Source organism: Eretmochelys imbricata, chromosome 6, assembly GCF_965152235.1.
Source record: "Eretmochelys imbricata isolate rEreImb1 chromosome 6, rEreImb1.hap1, whole genome shotgun sequence".
In the NCBI taxonomy this organism is placed as follows: Eukaryota; Metazoa; Chordata; order Testudines; family Cheloniidae; genus Eretmochelys; species Eretmochelys imbricata.
Genome location: NC_135577.1, coordinates 125,798,893 through 125,824,515, shown reverse-complemented (window position 1 = coordinate 125,824,515; position 25,623 = coordinate 125,798,893). Strand labels below are relative to the sequence as shown.

Here is a 25,623-nt window from a genome sequence, read left to right as displayed (position 1 = left end):
ATGAGCAGATGCCAGCTGATCCTGTGCACAAACATTCCCGCGGCCTTCAACGGGTCTTGACCAGGCCTTAAACTTCTTCCCTTCCTAGCAGGTGCCTGATCCTGCAGCCCAGGCCCCCGTGAGTAGCCCCTGTGGATTAGGCCCCACAAATGAATACATTACCATCAGTGTTCCCGCTAATTTTTCCCACCCCTGTGCAGAATGATTTTTTGTTATGTGCACCAATATGGAGGTGATGTGTGGTGGAGGTGGGGCTGAAGAGTTTGGAGTTTGGGAGGGGGCTCAGAGTTGGGGCAGAGAGTTGGGGTGCAGGGGGGAGGGCTCCAGCTGGAGGTGTGGTCTCTGGGGTGGGCCCGGAGGATGAGGTGTTTGGGATGTAGGCTGCCCCGGGGCTGGGGCGTGGAGAGAGGACTCCCCCGAGCCCTCTCTCCCCTCAGCAGCACTTGGGCTGGGGGAGAGCGTCTCTCCCCCCACTGCAGCCCCAGGGCTGGGAGGGAGAGGTGCCTCGCTCCCCCGCTGCAGCCCTAGAGCTGGGAGGGAGAGGCCTCTCGCCCCATCGCCGCAGCCCCGGGGCTGGGAGGGAGAGGCGTCTCTCCTCACCGCAGCCCCGCACACCCCATCCCACCACCAGCCCCCACCTCACCCCACTGCCATCTTCCAGGCCCACCCGTGGCCACATCCGAGTGCAGTGCGGCTCTGCTAATTAACTGTGCAGCCTCCTGCATCGCCGTGCACTGTAGAGGGAACGTGGATTACCACCACCCTTGATTGTAAAAGGGAAGCAAGCGCCGAAGGGATGCTGCCTTTTTCCGGGGTGGTAAGTCTCCCAATCTGGAAAAGAATGTGAAACAGATCTCCCAGCAGCCTTGGCTCTCTTTTTAAATCTTTTTAAATCTTCCTTTTAAACTCTGATGCCTTCTGCCCAGCTCTGAACGGCTGTCCTTCCGCGCTCTCCCTTCCTAGTCTGCTCACGTCGCAGCCCCCTGACTAGTCATCACGGGAGGAACTGTGAGATGATTGGTGACGGCTGCCTGCAATCAGCCTGCAGGGAGCCAGCCAGTTTGTATGTTTCGGAGCAGGGATGGGCCCGGACAGCAGAGTGATGGACTCAGCTGAGCAGAGCTAGGCCTACCCAAGCAGTCAGGGGAAAGACAAGACCTGCGAAGTCCAGTGTGTTTGTCTTCCCCACTCCGCTCCCCTTTTCTAAGGCCAGCGCCACACGCGGCTTTTGTACCGATGTCACTATTTCCATGAGGGGTGTGATTTTTCTACCGACATAGTTATACCAGTACAGCTCCTAGTGTGGACGCAGTTATACTGGTATAAAGGTGCCTTATGCTGGTGTAATCACATTTATACCAGTATAACTGCGCATACACTATGGCTTTAACTAGACTGGGTGAGTTCGGTGTGTGGACAGAGCCCTCAGCCATAGGAATTAGCTTGTTCACATCCTGATCAGCTTGCAAAAAGCAGAATGCCAAGCTATTTCCTTTCCTGATTTGCCATGAAACGCAATACAACGGGTGAGATTTATGCAGTGACCTGACCATCTGGCCATTGGGATGCACCCGCAGGAACATTCTCAGAGACCGGCAGTGGTAACACAGATCGTAGTGCTAGACAGAATGACCTGCGCTTGATCAGCTTGGAAATGGGGCTTTAAATAGTAATCCTGCTGCGGCCTTCACTCCATGGCCAGTTTCTCACACAACCTCATCCCTTTTGGGTTTAAAGAATTGCTGTGACCATTTTAAATGCTGGATCAGCATGGGAGGAACATCCTGGTCACCCTTCTAACAGCCTTCATTAGCACCCGTAGGCTGATCGTTGGCCATCACAGCTCCGTGTGTCGCTTGGGTGGCTTCTCTCTTCCTGCCAGCCTTGGGGCCGTGCCACGCAAGTCTCTCCCTGGCGACTGGCCTTTCTCTGCTTCCAGCCCCGGTTCTTCCACCTGCTCCTCTCGGACAGTCGGCTTCTCCTCAGAGACCTCCTCTGCCTGCTGCAGCTCATCGGTGCCACCACGACTATAAACTGTGTGCACTGTGAATTCAGGGAGGGTGGCCTTCATCATGTGTAAGAAATTGTAAGCAGGAAGAGGAGGCTTCCAGGCTTCATCAGACAAAGTAGCTGAGAAGAGGATACAATCAGAAGTTAATGACCGAGGGTTGGGGCACAATGGATGGCAGGTAGGCCCAGATTCTGCACTGAGAACTGCACAGTCCTGTAGATCCCTCACCGTGCGATTCTCAGTGCAGGCCAGGGCCTATCATTTCTCTTTGGCCAGAGCAGTTTCAGTCAGCTATGAAAATCACAATTTAACTGCAGTTTCCATGAGCTACTCGGGACATTTGTTTTTCTCATGGCTGCAAAGAATTTGTATTTTTGAAAATGGATTTCTTCTTTAAACAGGGCCTTCAATTTGAGGACAATAATACAGTAAATTTAATAAATACAATATGCAGTCCTGGCCCTTTAAAATTCCTCCTGTAGTAGAGGAGATCTCTTGCCCTCCAAGGTGAAGTCCAGTGCGTAAGACTGTGAGCGCCTGTAAAAAGTTCCCAAAGGGCTAGAGGAGTTTTAAAGGGACAGGACTCGAAATACCATATTCTTGTTTTGCACATGAGAAACTGGTGTTTTTTCAAAACATCTCCATTTCCCCCCAAAGTTGTGGGTTTTTAAAAAAAAAATTCAAGCTTTGCATCACATTTATCCCCTTCCTTCAAACCATTTTGTCCCCAGAAAGATTTAATGCAAACCAACAGGCTTTGGTTATCGTGTGTTATGTGTATTATGTTTGATGTGTATTATGTATTGTGCATTATGTTCTTATGTGTGCAAATAAAGCTCTTTGTTTAAAAGTTATTTTCGCTCCTCTAGAATTGCTGCACAAGGGAACCACGCTGACCTTATTTGACTAGAACCAAACTGGACCCACCCACCATGAAAAAGTATTAAGTATGTTGAAAAAGGTGGACAGTGGATGTCTTGTCTATTGTTCTGACTTTAGAAGAGAGGACTAGTATTAAGACAAATCCTTTGTTCTAAGTACAAAGGAAATCTCCTTCCAATGCATTAGTATGTCACAGCTGACCAGGGAGGAGGTGGAGATCACATCTGCCATATGAAGTAGTTGGGACAACTCTGACAATAATATTTAAAAAAAAAGATTTCAGTGGGGACTTAAGCATGTGCTTAAATGCTCTGTTGAACTGGAGCCCGAATTAAGAAACAATTCAGTGTACTGCTGAATTAGGTTTCTACAAAAGGAAAATGCCCTAAGAGAAATATAGCATGCAAGGCATAAACATATGCACAAAAGCTGAAATTGGGACTTAAAGGCTGAAAAGGGCTTATGTGGGACATCACTGGGGCACTGTCCTGACTCTGCCCATGGGTGAATTCTACACAAAGGCCCCAGTCCTGCCATGAACGGGACATGGGCACAAATGAAAAGCCCACACGATAGAGAAAATGATTCCTTCAATATAAGGTGAGCACATTCAGATCGTTTGCACAGACTCTGGGGAAACACCAGAGACTGAACGATGTTGGTGTCATTTCGGGCCTACCAAGATTGGGAGATTGGACAGAAAGGCGAGAAATTGAGCATTACTCTGCTGATAACAGGAAGTAGGAGATCGTTATCTTGTTCAAGAAAACTACTGAAAGGAAGGGAGGTAGACTGTTTCCATTAGATAAGAAAGGTTCTTACGTATATTTTTACTGGTAATTCTACAATTTGTGGGCATTAAAGCATGAGATAAATTAGTCTTGCAACTCTTTCCAAATTAAAATTCGATACAGCTGTTGAGGGCCTTTTATTACCACAAAAGCGCCACATATTACTACAGTGTGGAGCTTTGTCTCCCTCTAGTTGCCAGACCACGTAACAGGTTTATGAGGGTGCCGCTGCCTCACGGTGCACACACCTTTTCTTAGCTCAGAAAGTAGAAGCCATGTTTTTAGGTCACTAGGTCCTGAGTTCAGTCTCCACCACCAACCAGTCTATTACTAGGAAGCAGTAGCAGACTCATAAACCTAATATGTGGCCCTGCCACTAGAGGGGGACAAATCGCCAAACCGTCTCCAGGGGTTTAGCGCTTCTCAAAACGTCTCAAATTCTGAAATTTTTCGACGGAAGAAAGGGACGCGTATTTCAACAAGAACATTGGCAAAAAGCGTGTCCCCTTGTCCAAGCCGCTGTATGTGAGTCGCACTGACATTGCCAACATCTGGTGTGTTTGGATAAGTCGGCTTTAAACAAGCATTCTAGAATCCAGCCGAACCAGCTTATCCAGATTCTGGTTTGGAAAGAGTCGTTCGGGAAGGGTGCTAGATGTTAGCACTCAGGCTCCATCTCCTGTTCACCTGTGCCATCCCCGCTATTGATCAGCCCTACCACTACACCTGTCGCCATAGGATCCAGGTGCTATCCTGAGCTCAACAGTACTATAAAGAATATAGCTGTTGGTTCTGTAGGCATTGACTGGAAATGGTTTGGAAATTAGGATCTCTGAGGAATTATTCCAGTGGAGAAAAAGACTCCACTTACCAGAAACTACCCAGAGTACATGGGCATGTAGAGATGTCTTTAGCTGTGGAGGAAAAGAGATTTGGGGACAACAGCTGGTAGATACTATGTTAAAAAGGGATGTCCACAATCTTGTTATTGGCCACTAGGAAGCTAACCCAAAACCCACTGGAGTCTTTCCATTGACTTTAATGGGGTCTGGATCAGGCCTTAGGTTATCGCCTCAGAAAAACACCTGGTCTTGCCCCAGTGTCCTTAACAATACACCAGGTTTATATTTCACATTGTTCCAAAGTTGAGTGTTAGTTTAGTGATCGTGAGTCTGAAATTGTTGTAGGGACGAATTATGAAAAGCTTTTTGGCTTTTTCCACCTCAATTCCCGAGTCACACAAGCCACTGCACAGTTACTAATAACAACAATACTCCATCTTCAAAGAATTTACGGTGCGAAGCACCAGATCCCCTTCCACCGATACCGCACTTCCACCAATACCGCACTTTGCCAGTAAATGCACAGGAAGGCTGCATGCCTAGCACTGGAAGTTCCTAGTATGAGAATTGGGGCAGACTCAGGAGGCTTTTCATGAGCAGTCAGCATTGAGAAAGCCCAGGTCTCAGTAATGGGGGTCAAATACAGGTTTGTGGATTATTGCAGAAAACTGATGGCAGTTCAGAACAATTCCTACCCGGCTCTGGAAAATAAGCAGTCCCGCAAAGCGCCGCACCTCAGACTGCAGAATCCGAGTGGTCTTTTCTGGCTGGACTATTTGTGCTTTGGCTCAAGCACAGAATAACTGTACTTTCCCATCATTAAATAACCATGACAGACAATTGAGCACAGTGCTTAGAAACATCACACAAACATGCATACTTACTGCTGGGAATCTCGAGCCCGGCTATTAATTTCTCGAGCCAAGACAAAATGTTCGTTTCGGTGACAGATTGGTCCGAAGGAAATGCAAATACTTCCCCGCCGGAATGAAGGTTCACCCAAGCAAGAAGTGGCAGAGGAGGTGGAATGCTGAAATATGCCTTTAGGACTCCTCTGCCTACAGGAGTGGTTTTCCTGTGGAACAGATCAGATTGAACTTGTTCACGAACACTTTAGCAATGAGACAGGAACAGGATGTCTCGATTTCATAGGAACAATCCCGATATTGGAGGCTTTTTCTTATATAGGTGCCTATTACCCCCACCCCCTGTCCTGATATTTCACTCTTTCTATCTGGTCACCCTCGACAGGGATGAGCAGCAAAGGCCAGATCCTGTGAGGTGCTGAGCGCTCTGCCCTGATCCAGCAAAGCACTTAAGCCCGTGCTTAACTTCAAGCATGTGGCCAGTTGCATGGAGGTCAATAAGATTACCCATGTGCTTCTCGGTAAATGTGCTTCAGCTGGATCAGACCTAGTGTATCTGTGTGAGAGCGACCATTTAATAGGGAGGAAGTGTGGCCCACTTGTAGGGGCAGGGGGTGGGGTGACTTCACTCATGTGAAGATGATCAGCATCAGCCTTATGAACCACTTAAGTCCTGCGATGAGCGCTGCCGAGGCGTGGGGCTGGTTTTCTGCACAGTCGTGAATTTCACCCTAGAAGAGGAGGGTGCATTTTACTAGCTACAAAGCAAACAGGCATCTCCTTCCCAGTCTAGCCATTTAAACGACACAACCTTTTCCTCTTTGAAACTAGACTTCTTCCTTCCAAAAAGGTGATTTTCCTTTTTAAATAAAGAAGAGTGGAGGACAGGGGTGGGAAGGGAGAATTTGAGAAGGCCAAAAGTTCACCGGGTGCTTATATCCCACACATTACTGGCAACCAGGTTGTTTTCTCTTAAAAAAAGAAAGAAGGTGCCTTCCCCATCAGCTAAATTATTCCCCACCCCGCAGTACAGTTCTCAGTAGGCAGAGCACTTTCTGATTAATTTGTTGAGGTGCCTCGGGGAAGAGAAAAAAATTAAGAGATGGAATAATTAAAAATACATGTGGGGGAAGGGATAAAAATCTTCCCTCCTGCAACTTTGTGTTTCTTGGCTGTCATCTTTGCTCTGTTGTGCAAGTCGGTTGCTTGGGGCTGGGCGGGGCGGGCCGGTCCCTTCTTTTGCTCTAATTCTTTCGCTCCTTCTTTTGAAAACTTTCCTTTCTCTCCCACACCCAGCCCTTCATTGCATTGTTCATGAGTATTTTCACCTTAGTTACTAAGAAAGTAAAATCAATCAAATGAGCTCCTTCAGCAAGAATTAATTGACCCTGTTCTCCTATGGATGAAAAATAAATGGCATCAGTTACAAGAACAAGGCTATTGATAGTTTAGTAATTGACAGTTTAGTAGTTTTCCTTGAACATGGATAGTCATCATTCAACTCTGACTGCACTTGGCTCTTTGGGTCACTGTTTCGCTGTTGTACATGCCTACATTATTAAAGACCTGAATCACTGCTAAATAACTCAGCATCAGCATAGGAATATGGACATAGGACTGGTATGGACCTCCTGCATCTCCAGGCAACCTTGCCATGATTCCCAGTGAGTTCACACTGAATAACTGGTTAAAAAAACAGCTAGATGGTGTTTTCAGTAACTGCAGAACCAGCTTTAGCATCCCTCAGAATGCTGTGAGCTAGGGTCCTGGAAAGAAGCAAACATGTTTTTTCATGCTCACAGGTTCATCCAGCAAGCGAGAAATGCCTCGTGGCCTTTTCCATTCGCCAAACTCAACATTTCCATTCTCACTCTTTGATTTAGGCCTCCATCGCTGAACAAAATGAGTAAGGGTTTTTCCAGGCTCAAGTAGTGGGGGAGATTTTCCACTGTGATTTCTGGCTGCAAGAGAACAAAGTGAGATGGGTTTTAGGGTGAAAGGATCAAGGCCAGAAGAATGCAGGGGCTAATTTTACGGAGTGGTGCCATTTATATGTTGGGTGGAAGCTGCTCAGATTATGGACGTGTTTAAAACGCCTGGAACGCAGACACATGAATCCAGCGGGCTTAACAACGCATGTGGGTGTGAAACTGACCCCTCTCCAGTGGAATGGTGCAAAGCCTAGGCACCACTTAGATATAACCCCACCCTCCCAGCAATTGTTTAAACACATCTATGAACACATCGCAGATGGTCATGCAGTAGCTCATGAACTCCCCGTGTAACTGAGAAAGTGCGTTTATTTTTACCGTACACAGCAATTATACTTACAAATGTTTCCAGTAATTGGGACCTGATTGTCTGAACTATGTCCAGTGCACTCTGTTTTGATAGCGGGATGCTATCTAGTCTGTGATCTTCATGCCTAGCTAGAAGCAACGCTGGAAGAGGAACAGCATATTTACGGGCCCTACAGGAAAATGGTTTATTACAACAATTGAATGCAACATCTTACGCACAACGCATTGTTTATGTCCTTAGGGGCTGGAGTAAGTACACTGTGGGGAAAGGCAGGGGAGGGAGAGAGGTCAGTGGCAGAGCCAGGAGAGAATCCAGTTCTCCTGCATTCCTGCCCAGGGTCCTCTCATAGTTAGCTAACATAAGAACGGCCATACTGGGTCAGACCAAAGGTCCATCTAGCCAAGCATCCAGTCTTCCGACAGTGGCCAGTGCCAGGTGCCCCAGAGGGAATGAACAGAACAGGTCATCAAGTGATCCACGCCCTGTCGCCCATCTCTGTTTACAGGGCAGTGCAGGCCTTATGGCCCTCTCTATACTATGGCTTGTAGCTGTATTTGAACAGTTATGGTAATGCCCGGACAGTTGGAACATTGTCCTTAAAATACAACGGAATTCACTCAGGTGCAGATCAGTTCATATTCTTGCCAAAAAGGAAAAAAACAAACACTTACAGAACCAACGCATCATCTTCAGCATACAGTCCTATTGTTACATATCCCCGGAGCATGTTTCCTGCTTTGACAAAAGCTTTCCTTGCTGTAAAAATACATAAATAAGTAAATAAACATCCCAAAGAAAAGTGCATTTTTTCCCTTTGCAAATCCGAGAGGGCAACTGAGTGCTGGAACAGGTTTCCAAGGGAGGTGGTGGAATCCCCGTCTTTGGCGATTGTTAAGAACAGGTTGGACAAACACCTGCCAGGGATGGTCTAGGTTTACTTGGTGTTGTCTCTGACCTCTTGAGTTCCCTTCCAGCCCTGCATTTCTACGATCAGACACTGTTGGCAGCAATAGCAAAGCCTGGGGCAGGGGCTGTTTTTTTGTTCTGTGTTTGTACAGCGCCTAGCACCGTGAGGTCCTGCTCTCTGACTGTGACTCCTAGGCACTACGATGATACAAACAATGGCCAATAATATATAGTATCTACATCCTGATGGAAGGCCAATACAAGCACACTGTCTTACTGATTTTACGCTTACACACCTTTAAATCCAGCAAACTAATTCCTTCAAACTTGGCTTGACTTTTAAAACTTGGGGAGACCCTTCCGAATTAATTATTAATTATTATTATTTATGTGGACTTCCACAGCACCAAAGAGCCCCGGTCATGGACCAAGACCGCACTGTGCTAGGAGCTGTACAAACACTGATCAGAAAGCTGGTCTCTGCCCCAAAACGTTTAAAATCTCAAGAACAGGTCACCGTCTAATCAAAAGAGGGGCGGTGTTGCAATTTCTATCTTGACATTGCCCTAAACTGTAGCTGCTGCAAAGATGTTCTAGGCCACTAACGCAGAACAAAGGAGGCCTCCGTTCAGAGCGGCTGCTTATCTAATTAGAACATGCAAGTTACACTTGGGGGCGAACCTCGTAAACTACTGGTCTAGCAGCTACAGATCCAAGTCTTTAAGGCTCTATTGCTCAACCCAGCACAGTCTGGAATCTCTGCAGACTGAGTAGCTCCCATTTTTCTATCTCCCCCACCCACACACTTAAAAAAACCCTCCAAGCATGACAGCTAAATGCAAAAATCCAGCATTCTTTCTTGATTAAAGGAGAGAATTCCTACACTTAGGAGAAGCCAGGAATTTCCAAAACTTAAGGCTGCAACTTTAACCCAGCCAAGTCACACATATGTAGCTTTTCATAATCCTTGTTAAATGTTAAGACTCAAAATATTGGTTTTTGGTTTGAATGTATACCACAAAAGCAGCATAGCCACATTTAAGCATTCAAAAACCGTGAGTCAGGCTCTGATAAACCATGGGATTGGGTCAAAAAGAATACATGTGGGGTTCTCTTTCTTTGCCTTCTGTTTATGAGCTTTTAGGGAACACTCGGGTCACATTTTCATGCTCTTCTCTTCAATCACAAGAGCTAGAAATGCTCTTATTTTTCTTTAAAGGAAAGCTGAGATGCTCACATAAATCACATGACTCCAGGAGTTGGGGCTTAAAGTAAAGCCACCAGATACCACAAGCCTCATGATAAAATTGTGAGACCTGGTTGTGCTGTAATATAGATAGCATGCACAACATGGATGAATGAAAGTGATAGGTGCTACCTTCGATTTTTGGAATTTTCTCATCTTTGGCTGCTTGATCGAACAACTTTACCAAAGCACTGGTGGTGGGGCAAAACCAAAATAAGCCCCAAAGGAAGAGCTGCTTAAAAAGAGGAGGGCAAAAAAAATCAGCAGCAAATGGAGCTGAACTGCCCTCTCCCTTTTTTTTTTGTCAAATAATATAAACGAAATACAGGGACTAGGTGGGTGAGGTGATATCCTTCATCCACCTTGTCTCTCTAATATCCTGGGACCAGCACGGCTACCACAACAGTGCATAAACCAACAGAGACATGTTAGTGGGATGGATGTGTAAGGAAGATTTTCTAGGAAGTGTCCAGGCGGACATAAGACATTGTGACAGGGTTGGGCCAGATGGCTACAGGGGAGTGATAGAAGGCAGATATATTAGCCCCAGGTTAAGTAGGTCCCTTTTCCCTGGGTAAGGTAACAGTGAAGGTTCCAGAACAATCAGGAACCTTCTGGAGACAATTAAGGCAGGCTGATTAGAACACCCGCAGCCAATCAAGAAAGTGCTAGAATCAATTAAGGCAGGCTAATCAGGGCACCTGGGTTTAAAAAGGAGCTCACTTCAGTTTGTGGTGTGCGTGTGTGAGGAGCTGGGAGCAAGAGGTGCTAGGAGCTGAGAGTGAGAACGCGGACTGCTGGAGGACTGAGGTGTACAAGCATTATCAGACACCAGGAGGAAGGTCCTGTGGTGAGGATAAAGAAGGTGTTGGGAGGAGGCCCCGGGGAAGTAGCCCAGGGAGTTGTAGCTGTCGTACAGCTGTTCCAGGAGGCAGTCTAGACAGCTGCATTCCACAGGGCCCTGGGCTGGAACCCGGAGTAGAGGGCGGGCCTGGGCTCCCCCCAAATCCTCCCAACTCCTGGTCAGACACAGGAAGAGTCGACCTGGACTGTGGGTTCATGAAAACAGCCAAACTGAGGGCTGCCATGAATCTCTGAGGCGAGCAAATCCACCAATAAGCGCAAGACCCACCAAGGTAGAGGAGGAACTTTGTCACAACATATAGTCCAATTCAGGAAAGTACCTAGGCAGGTGCTTAAATCTAACCCTATTCAGGACAGCATTTAAGCAGGTGCTTGGGACTTGAGCATATGCTTAAGTGCTGTCCTACATAGGCAGGGGCAAGGAGTATACTTTCTTGAATTGGGACTGCGCTCAGCTGAACCAGATTTTCGATGAATTCCACATTGTGGCCTGGATCGTCCCCCTCTTTCGTGTGCCTCTGTTGAGCCTCAGCCTTTTGGGGGCTGTCTGAGGCGAAGCCAGAGTTGTCTGCCTATCCCACTGCTGGAGTTCCCTTTTGAAGTGATCACTGTGGCAACCGCTGAGTTTTCTGTAGGAACCAGAAGCCTTGAAATTAACATGGCTCCTCCATGAGATAATGAACCCTACCCAAAAAATCGTGGTCTAGATTCAGCAAATGTTAAACTGGGTTTTGCTTTAATTCCCCCAGAATCTGATCAACTCTTCACACCTACGGCCCTCGATAACACTTTGATGCTTGTCTAGAATAAAAGTACATTGGAACAACAGGGAGAGTACCGGTAACTGCCAAGGGAGAGAGCTCTGTGTCCTACAAAAAGTTTCACTGGAAAAAGAAACCTTGAGCATGATCCAGTAGTGAAAGTTCCCAAATATCAGCCGTGTCTTATGAAATCATACTCTACCCAGCAGTAACTCAGAACGCAGTATGTCTAGCCTCTCGATGAGGGTTGCAGTGACCTCTAGACATCAGTCAGCTGTTTGTAAATTCAAAATACTGTCGTGACTCTTCACTACAGCAATGGAAAAGTTCCACGACCAACCCCGTAGGTTTTATGGGTGCTATATTTGTAAGTCTCCTGAAAGATCATAAACGGGAGGTGAATGTATTGTAAGAGAGACATGGCACAATAAACTGCACTGGCATCAATTACGCCTCACTGCAGATTTGTGATTGTTATTCGCTGTTGGCTCAAATATCAAACATAGCTTAAAACATTATCCTGAGAAACAAAGACGCGTTGTAGCTGTAACAAGTGTTTTGTTCTATACCCCACTTCATGGCTCTGCGCCAATCAGGACGCGTGCCAGGCTCCTCTTTCAAATCTGTGCAACCCTCAGATTTTGTCTGTAACTCTCCTTACTGGTTTTGCGATTCATGAGGTTTCAGCTTAAACAAACATTTTACCACTGCCCAACCAACGCCTACTCGGTGATCACGCAATGCGGTTAAAACACGGCATCAGACGCAGCAGTCATTTCCAAGGCGATGGGTGATATCCAAAGCAACGGATAACTCCACATTATTTGTATTACAGTAACACCTAGAGGTTCCAACCAAGATCAGGGCTGCAGGGTTGCAACTACAGTTCATAGGACCTCACCCAGAAATCCCCTCTATGCCTATGGCTGCAGCCCAGAATCAATGGGGCAGGAACCATCATTGTGTTCTGCGTTTGGTCTGTGCCCTACTGCAATGAGGTCGCGGCCGTTGTCTGGGGCTCCTGGGCTCTCCCACAATACCCATAAATAATAACAACAGTGGTAGAAGAATTACGGAGATTGGGGCTCCATGCTGTGCAAAGACATAGCAAAAGAGCTCCTGCCCCAAAGAGCCTACAGTCGCTAAACTGACAAGACAGACCAAGGCTGCGACAAGAGAAGTATCATTTAATTCAGCAAAGCACTGACTTTTTAATAAAAACCCTAGTCCTCAGGGGTGCAGAGAAAAGCTGGAAAAGGTGACACCCCCCCCCCCTCCAAGCTCAAACACCAGACAGGAAATCAAGAGAACTCAACATGTATTGGGTTTTTTAGAAAGCTCTTGATTTTTTTAAGCCAACCTTATGATTCTGGGGACCTGACTGATGTTTTTTGAACTCCTGGGCCTGACAACACTAAGCCGGACTCCAGGGATGGCATTTGTGCAAGCCAGGACTCCAGTGTCTGCAGACCCCTTTCGGTATGTCTACACTGCAATAAAACACCCGCGACTGACCTGTGTCAGATGACTCAGGCTTACAGGGCTCGGACTGCGGAGCTCTAAAGTTGCAGTTTAGACGTCCAGACTTGGACTGGAGCCTGAGCTCTGACACCCTGCAAGGGGGGAGGTTCCCAGAGCTCCGGCTCCAGCCCAAGCCCGAACGTCTACACTGTAATGTTATAGCCCCACAGTCTGAGCCCCGTGAGCCTCAGTCAGCTGACACGAGCCAGCCACAGTGTTTTATTGCAGTGTAGACACACCCCGTAAGCACACATGTTGAGGTGCATTCTCAGCCTCTATTCTAGCTCCCTTCAGACTTCAGTCCTCACAAGTAGCCTGATCTTAAGCCCAATGAAGTCAATGGAAAGACTGCCATTAACTGGCCTCAGATTCAATGCTGCATGCAGGCCGATAAGCCCTTCATCCCCTTCCCATAGGCCCACTGAAAACCCTGCAGTCAGGCAGTGTTTTAACTAGCCGTCAGTGAGCCAGGAACTTTGTCAAACACTGCTAGGAGTCTTACAGGTGCTTCCTAATTACACAATGAAGCCAGTATTTAAGAGAGCATTTTATTTCCAGTATCTTTAAAGAATCAACCAACTTTTGGTATCAAACCAAGTTAATCTTCTATGTGATTGCCCCCAATTTTTCCAGGAAACTTCTCTGTCCCTGTTCTTTAGAGATGTCCCGATGGGCTTGTCTGCATGGGGAAATTTGCCAAAATAGTTATACTGGAATAATTATTCTGGAATAAGACCATTCACACAGGAATTTAGAGCAAAATAACTATAACTATTTTGGTACATTTCCCCCTGTAGACAAGCCCTTAGGAAAACACTTATTTGGTCGCTTGAATGGTAATCTAATAATACAATTTCATTGAAAGTGCATTGATTGTTCTTTTGTTTATAGCTGGACATCCTGTTAGTCTAACTTCAGGTCCTGGAAAAGCCAAGCTTTTCTGGAGTAAAAGTGTCATGAGAAAAACGTCCTCCTTCTGGTAAGCAAAGAAACGAGCTTTCCCCCAAGTCAGGAGACCTGGGATCTGTCCCCTGCTCTGTTTCTGACTTGCTCCGCAATGTCGGGCCCATCCCACATTTTTTGCAGGCAGCCATTCATTTTGAAGGCCTCGATTTGTGGGCCCCGCCCCGATGCTCTCAAAGCTAGAAGCGGCTTTTGGAAAGCTGGGCCTTGTGCTCCGTTTCTAACATGGAGATGGCAGCACCCACCGCCATTATAAAAAATGCTTTAGTTTCTACTGATGAAATTGATCCAGAACCCCTGGGAGTCAATAGGTGCCTTTCCTTTAACTTTAGTGGGCTTTGGATCAGGCTTCATAGCGGTGCTAAATACCATTATTATTTACCCTACTGTGCCTTAACTATTGCCGATCAGCCCTATGTCTTTAATTCCGTTACACTCACGTTGTGCCCTCGACACATTTTCACCCCCTTCTGTCAGAGCATGGCTTGTGCGGGTGCGTAACTGAAGCCAGTTGGAGGTGCAGTACAGAAACCAGTGCTATGGAGCAAGATGTAACCAATCTGCCTCCCAGAATCCCTTCCCAGCCGCAAAGCTTCTCTCTTTCTGCTTTCCAACCACGGGCAGAGGCTCGCAGGTTTCCAAGCTGGGTGAAGGTAACTGACAGGATGTGATGTTCAGCTTGGCTTTGACTGGGGCATGGCGAGCCCAGCTATTTCTTGAGCTGTTTTTGAGGGGAACTATGCCTGCCCATTTCCCCTCTCCGGGTTGATTTATAGTCATTTTAGTCTCTCACATTAAAGTCAGGGCTGGTTCCATTTAGAAACATCATGGACCAGATGGCCTCCTCTCCATCAGCAGACGGAGAGGATGGAAACCCAATGGATCCTGCCGTGGGGCTTGGGAAGGTGCGGGAGGAGGGTACCACTTGTGCCAGCAGACCCAACCTTTCTTCAGACTTCCTGGAAGCCCCTCTGCAGAGATCAGGTTATGGAGGAGGGGAAGGGGTAGGATGGGGTTCATGGGAACCAAGTGAGAAAACGGAAGCAGAACTCAACCTGCGGAAACGTCAGTGCAGAGTATTATTTCCCATCGGCCGGGAGAGAGGATCACATGTTTAAAGGCAGATGCTGGAGGTCCATGCTAAAGAATGCATGTGCAATTGTGCACCCACCGCCTGCACATACAAATGGGGTGACTGGGGTGCCAATGGCTTGTAAGATGCCTAACTAGCCAGTGGATCCCACTCATTTGCGTGTGCAGTCATAGCCATCGGATTCACTACCCCTCCTCTTGACCTGAGCCCTCAGCATATACAATTATTAAGAGTAACCACCGACACCTCACCGAAGATTTTCAGTGGGTCCAAGCACTACCCACTTCCAAGCCTGCTTAGCTTGTAAAGTAAGATGACCACCAGGAATTTTCAGTTGTCCTATCTATTTAGCTTAAGGTTTAATACCACTGTCCACAAGTACAGTGTCTGGACACCTTCCATGTAAAGTTAATAGCAACAGTGAAGTCCCTGTGGATTTCACAGAGCCACTGGCATGTCTCCCTTCATGGGGTAGAAGCTCTGCTTGGGGTAGGTTTTGGGTTTGATTTTTTAAAAATTTATTAACGTACTTTTGGTTTCATTTGTTCCAGGAGTTGGGCGGATTGTGGGTTGGTTGAGATTTGCTTGGCAGAAGCGGGGAATGGCATTCTCACAGTTGGAAGGCCTTTTTGGAGAGGAAGGGTGTGTAGCGTTTCCTTGAGATCATCAGTCTTTGGATTGGCCGGACCTTGATTTTCCCTGGAAATTTGTTCCATAGCTAGATCCCCTCAACGGAGAATGCTTTGTCCTTGGCTCTCACGCACATTGTCATTATATTTGTGATCTGCATTGTCCCAGAGAAACTCTTCAATCTAGCTGGGGCTTTACCCATTAATTGAGCTGAAGATTAGGACAAGGCTTTAAACTGGCACCAAAAGCTGACCGGGAGCCGGTGGTGGGACAGGAAGATGGGCCTGATATGCACTTGTATGCTCACTTCTTTCTGCTAGCCCTACAGCTGCAGGTTACTGCATCTCTCATAACTTATTCATGCCACGAGGCACGTACCCAGCTGCAGCCACATAATGAGAGATTGTTCTGCCATGAGCATTAATGGTTTACCACTTGTTGCAGGGCTTGGAAAGATAAGGAGGGTGGTTGTTTGTAAAGCTGAGCATGATGCAGAGTTCATACCAAAACTTGACACGCACAATCTACAGTTGTGGTTTGATCTCCAAGGCTCCTTCTTACTTATCACCCAATCAAACCCATCTTCCTTGTCTCGCGTACCAAGTTGGTGTATCATAGCTCAGTATGACATTTGGAAGGGAAGGAAAATAATCTAGGTGGTTACTTGTGGCCATAGTAACTGAGCACTCTGTTATTTTTAAACCACCGGTACTTGAGTTCACAAGGAAATCATGCATTCTCCTCTCAGGACAGTGGACTGACAAAGGGCAGAGTTAAAAAAACCACAAACCCCTAAGACTGATCTTGAGTTACCCACATGCAAATAACAACAAGAATCCAAACAACACTGTGTTAACAGTGCAAACATCTCTCTCATCCTCGGGTAACTCAGACCCCCAAGAGATTATCTGGAGACTCCCCCACAACACAGACAAACCCTTTGTGTGACTGGATACTTGGGTTCTTCTGTTGCTCCATCCCCTGCTGGCAGTGGTTGGAACCCTGCAGACTCAATGTAGCTGGTTAACAAAAGAGCTGGGCATGGTTAGCCTGGTAAAACGAAGGCTGCAAGGGGATCTGATTGCTCTCTATAAATACATCAGCAGGAGGAACCCCAGGGAGGGAGAGGAGCTAGTTAAGCTAATGCAAAAGGGGTCACAAGAACAAAGAGGTATAGACTGTCCGTGAGTAAATTTAGGCTGGAAATCAGAAGGGTTCGAACCCACAGAGGAGGGAGGTTCTGGAATGGCCTCCTAACAGGAGTAGTGGGAGCAAACAAACCATCTAACAGGTTTCAAGGAGGAACTTGATACGTTTATTAATGAGATTATTTGCTGGGGCTGCCTGCGACAGCTGGAGCCTGGACCCAATGAGCCAGGACATCCCTTCCAATCCCATGTAACGCCACCCTGCATACAAAGAGAGGTCCTCCAGGTAATGATAATAAAACACCTAGCTCTTACATCGTGCTTCTCATCAGTAGAACTAAAAGCACTTCACAAAGGAGGACTGCATCATTAGATAGATGGGGAAATGTAGATACAAAGCGGGGAAGTGACTTGCCCATGCTCACCCAGTAGGCCAGTGGCTAAGCTAGGAATTGAACCCAGATTTTTGGAGTCCCAGGCCCGTGCTCTAGCCACTAGCCTACACAGTGCTAAAGAGAGTGTGAAAGCCTGAAAGAGTGTGCCAGGTACCAAGACAAAGGCCCCACAGAAGAAGCCCTAAGGGTAGCCATGCTAGGAGAGGAGGCATGGGCTGGAATACAGGGGGGTATTATAGTGAATGACTTTCAATCAAGCCAATCCCCAAGAAACAAGCGTGGTTTAACGCTATTCAGCACATACAGCCTTTATTCTGAAGCAGGCTGGAAAAAACCATTAAGCAGGAGAATATTCAATCCCAGAAGGTGCATGTCTTGGGGATATTAAGAGCTGTGGGACACAGGGCTGATAAGGAAAGTGCCATCTCCATTTTACCTACAATACCCCCACTGCGGTGCTACCTTGGCTACTCCTTTCTGGCTGGATATCCTGTCTCGCAGAGCTCTGCTACATGAGGAATACATGCGGTCCACTGCATGCACATCTTCCACCTCCGCAGCCATGCTCTCTCTCTCTGGAGGGCCGTAATTTAGTTCAATATCTTTGCTCTGAGAGAGGAAATGAGTTATTGCCTGCGTGTGGAAATCGCTTCCTTTGGAGTACAAGCAACAGACCATCATTAACAGGTTCGCTCCAGAACCTACAGGAAAAAGCTCACTAGAAAACTTCTAAAGGGAGGGCCCCGATCCTGCAGAGGGGAGCCATGTGAATGGACCTGTGTCCCAGTGTGGAGAGCCACTGAAGTCAATGCCAGGGCACAAGAGTCATCCGACATGTACCTGCTTGCAGAACTGGGGTGTAGGGCTTCGTTCTCTGGAACAGCCTTTGTTGGGACTGGAGATCAACTGAAGGAGCACACCAACAGAGAGCTAGACTGGTCCAGTAGACAAAGCACTAAACTAGGACTCAGGATATCTGGAGTCTGTTCTCAGCTTCTTGGATGAGTCACTTTCACCTCTGTTTGTTCTCTCACCCTTTATGCATCTTGTCTATTTAGACTGTAAGCTTTCCAGGGCAGGGACTGTCTCCCACTAGTTGTACGGGCAATAGTACAGTGGGTCTGTGCTCTCATTTAGACACTACCGTACTGCAAATAATCAATGTGAACACATATGTCCAGTTACATCATTTAGCAAACAAGGAACCAATGAGTTCCTCTCAAATGGCAGAAATCCTCATCTTTAGGTACCAGATAGGAGCTCCTAATCCTGCTAACCTTGTATTCTCTCTCACAAAGTGCCATGTTTACCTTCTTTCATGCTAGGGTGAAATATTCCCAGAACTGATGTGCTGTGGTATGATGACGAGTCGGCATAAACTTCCCCACTTAAATAATCGTCCACTTCTTCAATCGTGGTCAGCTTCACAGGGCAGGAAATGCTGCTTCTAGAGAAATGAATGAAAGCCAGGGGGGATTGCTTTGTTCAACATGATTTAAAAAAAAACAAAACATGCAGCTTTGTTAAAGAAGCAAAAACCACAAGAGAGAGCAACGGAAGACAGAGGCACCAGGGAAAATCCCAGCTGGCTTCTGGGAAGGGACATCTGATCTGTATCATGACTACTCATGTCATGGGTTTGCTCTCTTATACTCTCCCCAGAGGGAGAAGCATGTGGAGTGGAGCATCTTGTTTCGGTAGGGTGGGTTTTTGTTCGTTAAACATACCTGTTGCTCTGTGTTTATATTAGAGAGGGCAAGGTCAAGAAATGCACCTTGCACTTGGAGCAGAAAGTGGGGAGGCTTGTGATGGTCTTTAGTTCCCATGGGAGTTCATTCCACAGGCTCAGACCTGCCCCAGAGAAAGTTCTGTCTCCTGCACAGATGAGCCTTGACTTTGATTGCTGAGAGCACCATTGGGCCATAAGACCATGATTGGCAATTCTGCTCTTCATCCCAGAGCTTTAAACAGTCTTTTAGGTAACCTGGGCCCAGGCCATGAAGCGCTTTAAAGATAAGGACTGAAACCATGAACTGGATTTGAAATTCTGCAGGAGGCTAGCATAGAGAGCAGAGAACAGGTCTGATGGGCTCACAGCAGCCTGTGTTGCTGAGAAGATGCGCTGCAGTGTTTTGTACTAACTGGAGTTTCCTAAGAGCTGAAGGTTTCATGCCCAGGTACAGCACACTGCTGTAGTCCAGCCAAGAGGTGATGAAGGCATGAATAAGGGAGGCCAGGTCTTCATCCACCAGGATCGGATGGAGTCTCCAAGCCAACCGGAGATGGTAGGAAGGGTTACTCACAGCCATTGTAGTGTCAGAGCTCAGCGTCAGCGAGGAATCCAAGAGTATGCCTAGACTACGGACTGATCGACCAATTGTGAGTGTGAACCTTCAAATCAAAGCAGACAGCATCATGGCTGAAAACGCCCCAAAATAATTTCCTCTGCCCACCAAGTTTGATCCTGGGCGGTAGCTGGCTAGGATTAAAATATCCAGGTTGGGATTCTTTAGTGCTGGGCGGACTCTTGTGTTTGGAGGAGGAAGGATAAATTCCTGCTCTGAATGAAGTGTCAGCTATTTCAGGAGTGGCAACAGTTGTTCACGACTCTGTTCCACAAGCCAGGAAGGGCATGGGTCAGATTCACACTGCATCGTCTTTTCTGAGAGTTAGGATCCTGGAAGCTTCCAATCTGCACCGGGGACTTCATCCAGTGCCCACTGAAGTCCATGGAGCTGCTCCCTGGTTAAAATAACAGGTGAAAACCTGACCCCAGTGAAGACAATGGGATTCCTGCAGCATGGCTCTATGCCAGTCCTCCTGGGTCTGCTCTAGGAGCAGGAGGGGTATTCTGGGGGCAGGGCTGGATAACGCTGCACACCAGTGATCCTTACAGCACAGTGGGCCCTGAGCCTGCAAAATTTAGAGCAGCCCACAGGCATGTGCACGTGTGTGTGTGTAAACACTGGGTGACCTACAGGCTCCATGGAAATCAATGGGAGTTTGCCACTGACATCAATGGAGACAGGATTTCACCCAAAGTGCCCTCCTGGATCACGGCCCAGGTAACTAACAGCAGAAGATTGTGGTTTGTTGTCACATCCGGGTCGTGAGGAGTCAGAACTAGTGGTCAGACCCAGAGTCCACAGTCACAAGACTGGAGTCAAGAGTCAGCTGGGTCGGGATACCAAGGGGTCAGAGGCAGGAGAGAAAATGGAGAGCAGAACCACAAGTCAGATGCCAGGAGTCAAGCCAGGTTGGGATGTCAGGAAGCCAAGCCAGGGAAAGAGGAGCAGGAGCACAAGGCACACAGTTCACAGCAGGGTGGATCCCAGTTGGTCAGATAGCTTCCTGTTCCTGCTGCTGGGTTAAGTAGGGACAGCGGGCCAATCCGCTGTTCTGGGACTGCGCCAATAGGACCTCAGGGGTGGAGCCTCACACTGGGGCTGGGCTTTGTCGGTCCTGGGTAAGGGGCTGTCAGCAGGCTGCCAAGTGACGGGTTGGAGTATGTCTGCTCCAACAGAACTGGATTTGAGGCCTGTGGGTCATGACATCTCCCCCACCCCTAGGGGCGCTCTCTAGGCAACATGGGTTCAGGTTGACTCCTATGGAAGGCTCAAACCAGGCCGGGAGCATTAACATTCTCAGCTGGCTTCCAAGTGCATATCTCTGGGCCTGCAACCTTCCCAGTCAATCAGGTACTATTAGTTACTCCACTTGACCTTGAAATTAAGGACTTCATGGACAACGTATTCCTCCTGACCGTGTACTTGCACTGGTAGAGGTAGTGATTGGGGTCTGTTGGGGAAATGAGTTCTCAGTGTAGGGTTTTAGAGGTGAGACATGGAATATAGGGTGGTCTTTAAGGGACTTAGGGAGCTGGAACTCAACGGTGATGGGTTGATTTGTTGTTGAATCTGGTACAGGCCAAGGAATTGGTGGTATAGCTTCCGAGAGGGTCTGTTAATTCTGTAGAAAGCCATACCTTTTGTCCTACAGAGTAGGTGGGTCCTTGTTGCCTATGCTTATCTACATACTTTTTGTAGTCCTCCTTTGCCTTCTCAAGGTGTCCCTTCACCTCTTCTTGGATGTAATGGACATGTTGACCTAGGTCAAAGGCCAAGAGGTTGGGGCAGGATGTTGATAGTTGTGGGTGAAATCAGGGGTGGTACCCATAGTTGACAAGGAAGGGGCTCTGGCCTATGCATACATATTCTGTATTATTATATGATAATTTGGCATATGGGATAGTGTAAACCAGTTATTCTGGTGGTGATTAGTGTAGCATCATAGGTATTGCTCTAGGATATGGTTGATTCTTTCCATTTGGCCACTCAACTGAGGATGGTAGGCAGAGGACAGGTGCACGTAGACCCCTAATAGATGTAGGGCCTTGTACCAGAAGCAGGCAGTGAACTGGGGCCCCCGGTCGGAGGTGATGTGATCCAAGAGGCCAGGAAGATGACTACTTTGTTTATCCAGAGCCGGGCATTTTCCCCTGCAGAGGCTAAACCTGTGCAGGGAATGATGTGGGCCATTTTTGAAAATTGATCCACCCCTGTCAGGATGGTTGTGAAACCGCTGGATTCTGGTAGTTCTACCACAAAGTTCAAGGAAATTGCCTCCCAGGGCTGAAATGGGGTGTCCAGAGGTTTCTGGTGTGGTACTTTGGTGCAGGTAAACACCTGGCAGGAGGCAACAAAGGTCTCTATTGTGGAGCACATACCGGGCCACCAGAAGTACTAGGATGTTAATCGTTGGGTTTTATATCACCCCAAGTATTCTGGCAGGGTGGAGTTGTGGGCACAGTTGAAGAACTGCCACTCTCGCCAGTCTGGAGGGAGGGAAGAGGAAGGGAGAAATAGATGCAGTCCCTTATGAACATGATCCCCTCCTGGGTGTTGTGTGGTTCTTGGTCAATAATGGCCACATCATCAGGTGGAATTCCAGAGACAGAGGCAGGGTGGATGAGAATCAGCAAGTCCTGGCAGTGGGTTGCATTAAGGACATTATGGGACTGAGAACATTGGCTGGCTGTGGACAGGAGCATCATGGGTCAGAGCCATACCTTTGGGACAAGGCTTCAGCCTTGCCATTTCTACTTCCTGGATGGTAGATCAAGGTAAAGTTGAACCAGGAGAAGACTAGGGCCCACCAGAGCTGTCAATGGTTTAGGGCATTAGCCCTGCACAGGTGCTCCAGGTTCCTGTGATCAGTAAATACTTGGACTAGACAACAGGCCCCTTCCAAGTAGTGTCACTCTTCAAAGGCAGCCTTAGTTGCCATGAACTCTTTGTCCAAGATCCCAGAGTTTTGCCCAGCATGGGGTAAGCTTTGTCTAGTAGTAGGCAATAGGATGCCATATTTGTTTGGGTCTGTGCCTCTGGGAGAGGACTGCCCCAATCGGTGTGCTAGAGACAGGCTTCCACAATGAAAACTTGTGCCATGTCTGGGTGGGCCAATAGTGGAGCAGTGGTGAATGCAAACTTTAGTTATTTGAATGTGTGCTGGCACTCAGGCGACCAGTGAAACTGGGCATTCTTCCAGAGCAGGGGAGTGAGGGGCTTGGCTTGTTTAGAAAAATTTGAGATGAACCTCCAGTAAAAGTTTGCAAAGCCTAGAAAACATTATAGGCTGTACACATTGTGGGGGGGGGGGCCTGCCAAGTAGCAGACAGCCTGGACCTTGAGTGGATCCATCTTGATTCCTGCTGGGGATGGGATGAAACCTAGAAACTCGGTTGAGGTCTGATCAAATGCGCACTTTTCTAGTTTACTGTATAGACCGTGATATCAGATTCTCTCCAGGACTGTACAGATGTGAACGGTGTGTTGGTTCAGATCATCTGAGAAGACCAATATATCATCTGAGTATACAACTACAAACTGGCCCAGGAGGTCTTGTTGCACACCATTAACGAAGTGCTGAAATGTTGCTGGGGCATTAGTCAATCCAAATGGCATGACCAAATATTCAAACTGTCCATAGCAGGTCTGAAAGACAGTCCCCCTCTTGGATATGGACGAGACTGTAAGCTCATTGGAGATCCAGTTTAGTGTATATGTGGGTAGCATCCACATGGTCCAACAACTCAGAGATAAGGGATAGTGCTTAGTGATTCTGGACTGTTATTTGATTTAGGGATCGGTAATCAACACAGAGGCGGAGGCTGCCGTCCTTTTTTATTAAAGGACTGGCTGGTGAGGTTGACCTGCAGATGAACCCCCAGGCCAGGTTCTCTTGGAGGTGTCCTCGTAACGCTACCAGTTCAGGCTCTGACATTGCGTAGATCCGCCCAAACGATATTTTCACCACTGGCTGGAGTTCTGCGGGACAATCATAGTCCCAGTGTGGGGGGAAGCTTTCTGCATTCTTTTTTTAAAGACATCAGCATAGCTGCAGTACTGGGGGGCGGGAGAATTCCATAGTTCCCCCAGTAGGTGTTTCGATGTGGGCAACTATACCTATTTGAACCTTCTTGGGCCTGGATGCAACCCTTCCTGGTCCCTGGTCGCACCATCAGCAGAATTCTGATGGGAACGTGACCTTCTGTTCTCACCAATGAATGAGGGGATCATGAAGGGTTAGCCAGGAGACGCCAACTATCAGGGGAAAATGTGCAGAATGGATCATTCCAGATCGAATTATCTCTGTGTCCCTGAATAACGGCCTCCAGGGGGACAGTCTCCTCCACATCAGGACCCAAAGACAGTGGAGAGCCATCAACAGTTCCAATCATCTCCGGTGTGGCCTCGTGATGCAGGGGAATCTGTAGGGCCTGAGCTGTAGCTGGATCCACAAAATTGTCTGCTGCTCCCAAATCGATGAGGGTCTCTTGGAGGGGGATCTGCTGGAGATCTCCCAGGATGCGCAGCTGGATAGGGGGTACCTGCAAATTGGAAGCCCCTGGATGGGGCTCAGGGTGGGTCTCAGTGAAGACTAGGGTACAGGGAAATTCTCTTCCCTCAAGGACCAGGCCGGTTCTCCTCACTGTGTCTGGACTGACTTGTTTCCCCAAGCTGCTTGGCACTCGTACTGGGCAGGTCGAGATGACATGGCCAGGGTCGCTGCAGTAGAAGCACAGCTGGCACTGACGGCGCCGTTCTTTTTCTTCAGGAGTGAGGCGCTGATGAGGCAGGTTGGCTTGCACAGCTTTGGTGGGCGATACAGAAGGTGACGTCCCAGTAGGCCTGTAGAGGAACTGCAGGGAACATCTTTTCTCCTTTCTTCATTCTCACAGCTGCTCATCTATGCAGTTGGCAAGGTCCACAAGGGTGTCTAGGCCCGCAGGCATCTCTACCCAGGCCAGTTTGTCTTTGATTTCTTCCTGCAAGCCCCCACTGGAACTGGTACAGCTGCACTGTTTAGTTGCACTCTGTATCCGGACGTGTGCCACATAGGAGGCCGCTGTGCCTTGCGCCCCTGCCGAAGTCTCCTCAGGGTGGCCTCGGCCACTTGAGCTCAGGGTGGGTCATTGAAGATGATTGATATTAGCTGGAGAAAGGCAACCCAGTTCGACAGCACCAGCCTATGATCTTCTAGCACGGGGGAGGCCCAGTCTAACACATCTCGTATCAGCAGGCTGATTACCAGGGCCACCTTGGCCTGGTCAGAGGCATAGATTCTGGGACACATCAGAAACAGAAGGTGGCATCGGTTCATGAAACCCTGGAACTGCCTGCGGTTCCCATTGAACCATTCATGCCAGGGTATGGCAGGTGGCACTGGCGGTGCTGAGCTGCCTCAGTTGCTCCTGCAGCTTCTGGTTGTCCCTGATCATCTGAGCAACTTGCAGTGCCTGAGTATCCACCTGGAAGAGGAGGTCCCATTCAGGGGAGTCCTATGCTTCCAGTGGCTGTGGCAGTGCGGCTGGGTCGTGGGCACTGGGCTTGGCCCTGCAGTTACTGTGGTCCGAACAAGTGGTCACGGCTGGGTTGTGGGCAGCCAGACCTAGTGGTCAGAGCAGGAGTCCACAGTCATGAAACAAGAGTCAAGGATACCAGTAGATCAGAAGCAGAAAACAAACTTTAGATCAGAACCACAAGTCGGGTCAGGCTGGATCAGGATACCAGGGGGTCAGAGGCACAAGACAAAATGGATATCAGAACCACAAGTCAGATGCCAGGAAGTCAAACTGGGGGAGCGGGATGGATCCCAGTTGTTTGGACAGTTTCCTGTTACTGCTGCTGGCTTAAGTAGGGCCAGCAGACCAATCAGCTGCTCTGGAATTCTGCCAATAGGACCTCAGGGGCAGAGCCTCAAACTGGGCATAGGCTTCACGGGTCCTGGGTAAGGAGCTGTCAGCAGGTTGCCAAGTGGAGGGTTGGAGCATGACTGCTCCTGTGGACCTGGGTTTGGAGGCCCGTAGGTCATGACTCTCCAAACAATAAACAAACATAAGGT

At 48.0% G+C, this 25,623-nt stretch overlaps 1 protein-coding gene across 6 annotated transcripts in view; it reads right to left on the bottom strand.

The window, feature by feature from the left end:
* Positions 1–678: 678 nt before the first annotated feature.
* Positions 679–25,623, bottom strand: part of TXNDC16 (thioredoxin domain containing 16) — a 78,025-nt gene continuing 53,080 nt past the window's right edge. For 4 of the 6 annotated variants that reach the window (XM_077819623.1, XM_077819622.1, XM_077819625.1 and 1 more), the window contains 6 exons: positions 18,531–18,667; positions 8,365–8,449; positions 7,724–7,862; positions 7,193–7,353; positions 5,411–5,601; positions 679–2,130 (listed from right to left, as the gene is read on the bottom strand). In XM_077819623.1, the coding sequence (XP_077675749.1) occupies positions 1,838–2,130; positions 5,411–5,601; positions 7,193–7,353; positions 7,724–7,862; positions 8,365–8,449; positions 18,531–18,667 (1,006 nt within the window). In that variant the 3' untranslated portion in view covers positions 679–1,837. The other 2 variants (XM_077819626.1, XM_077819628.1) reach the window with 2 other exon arrangements.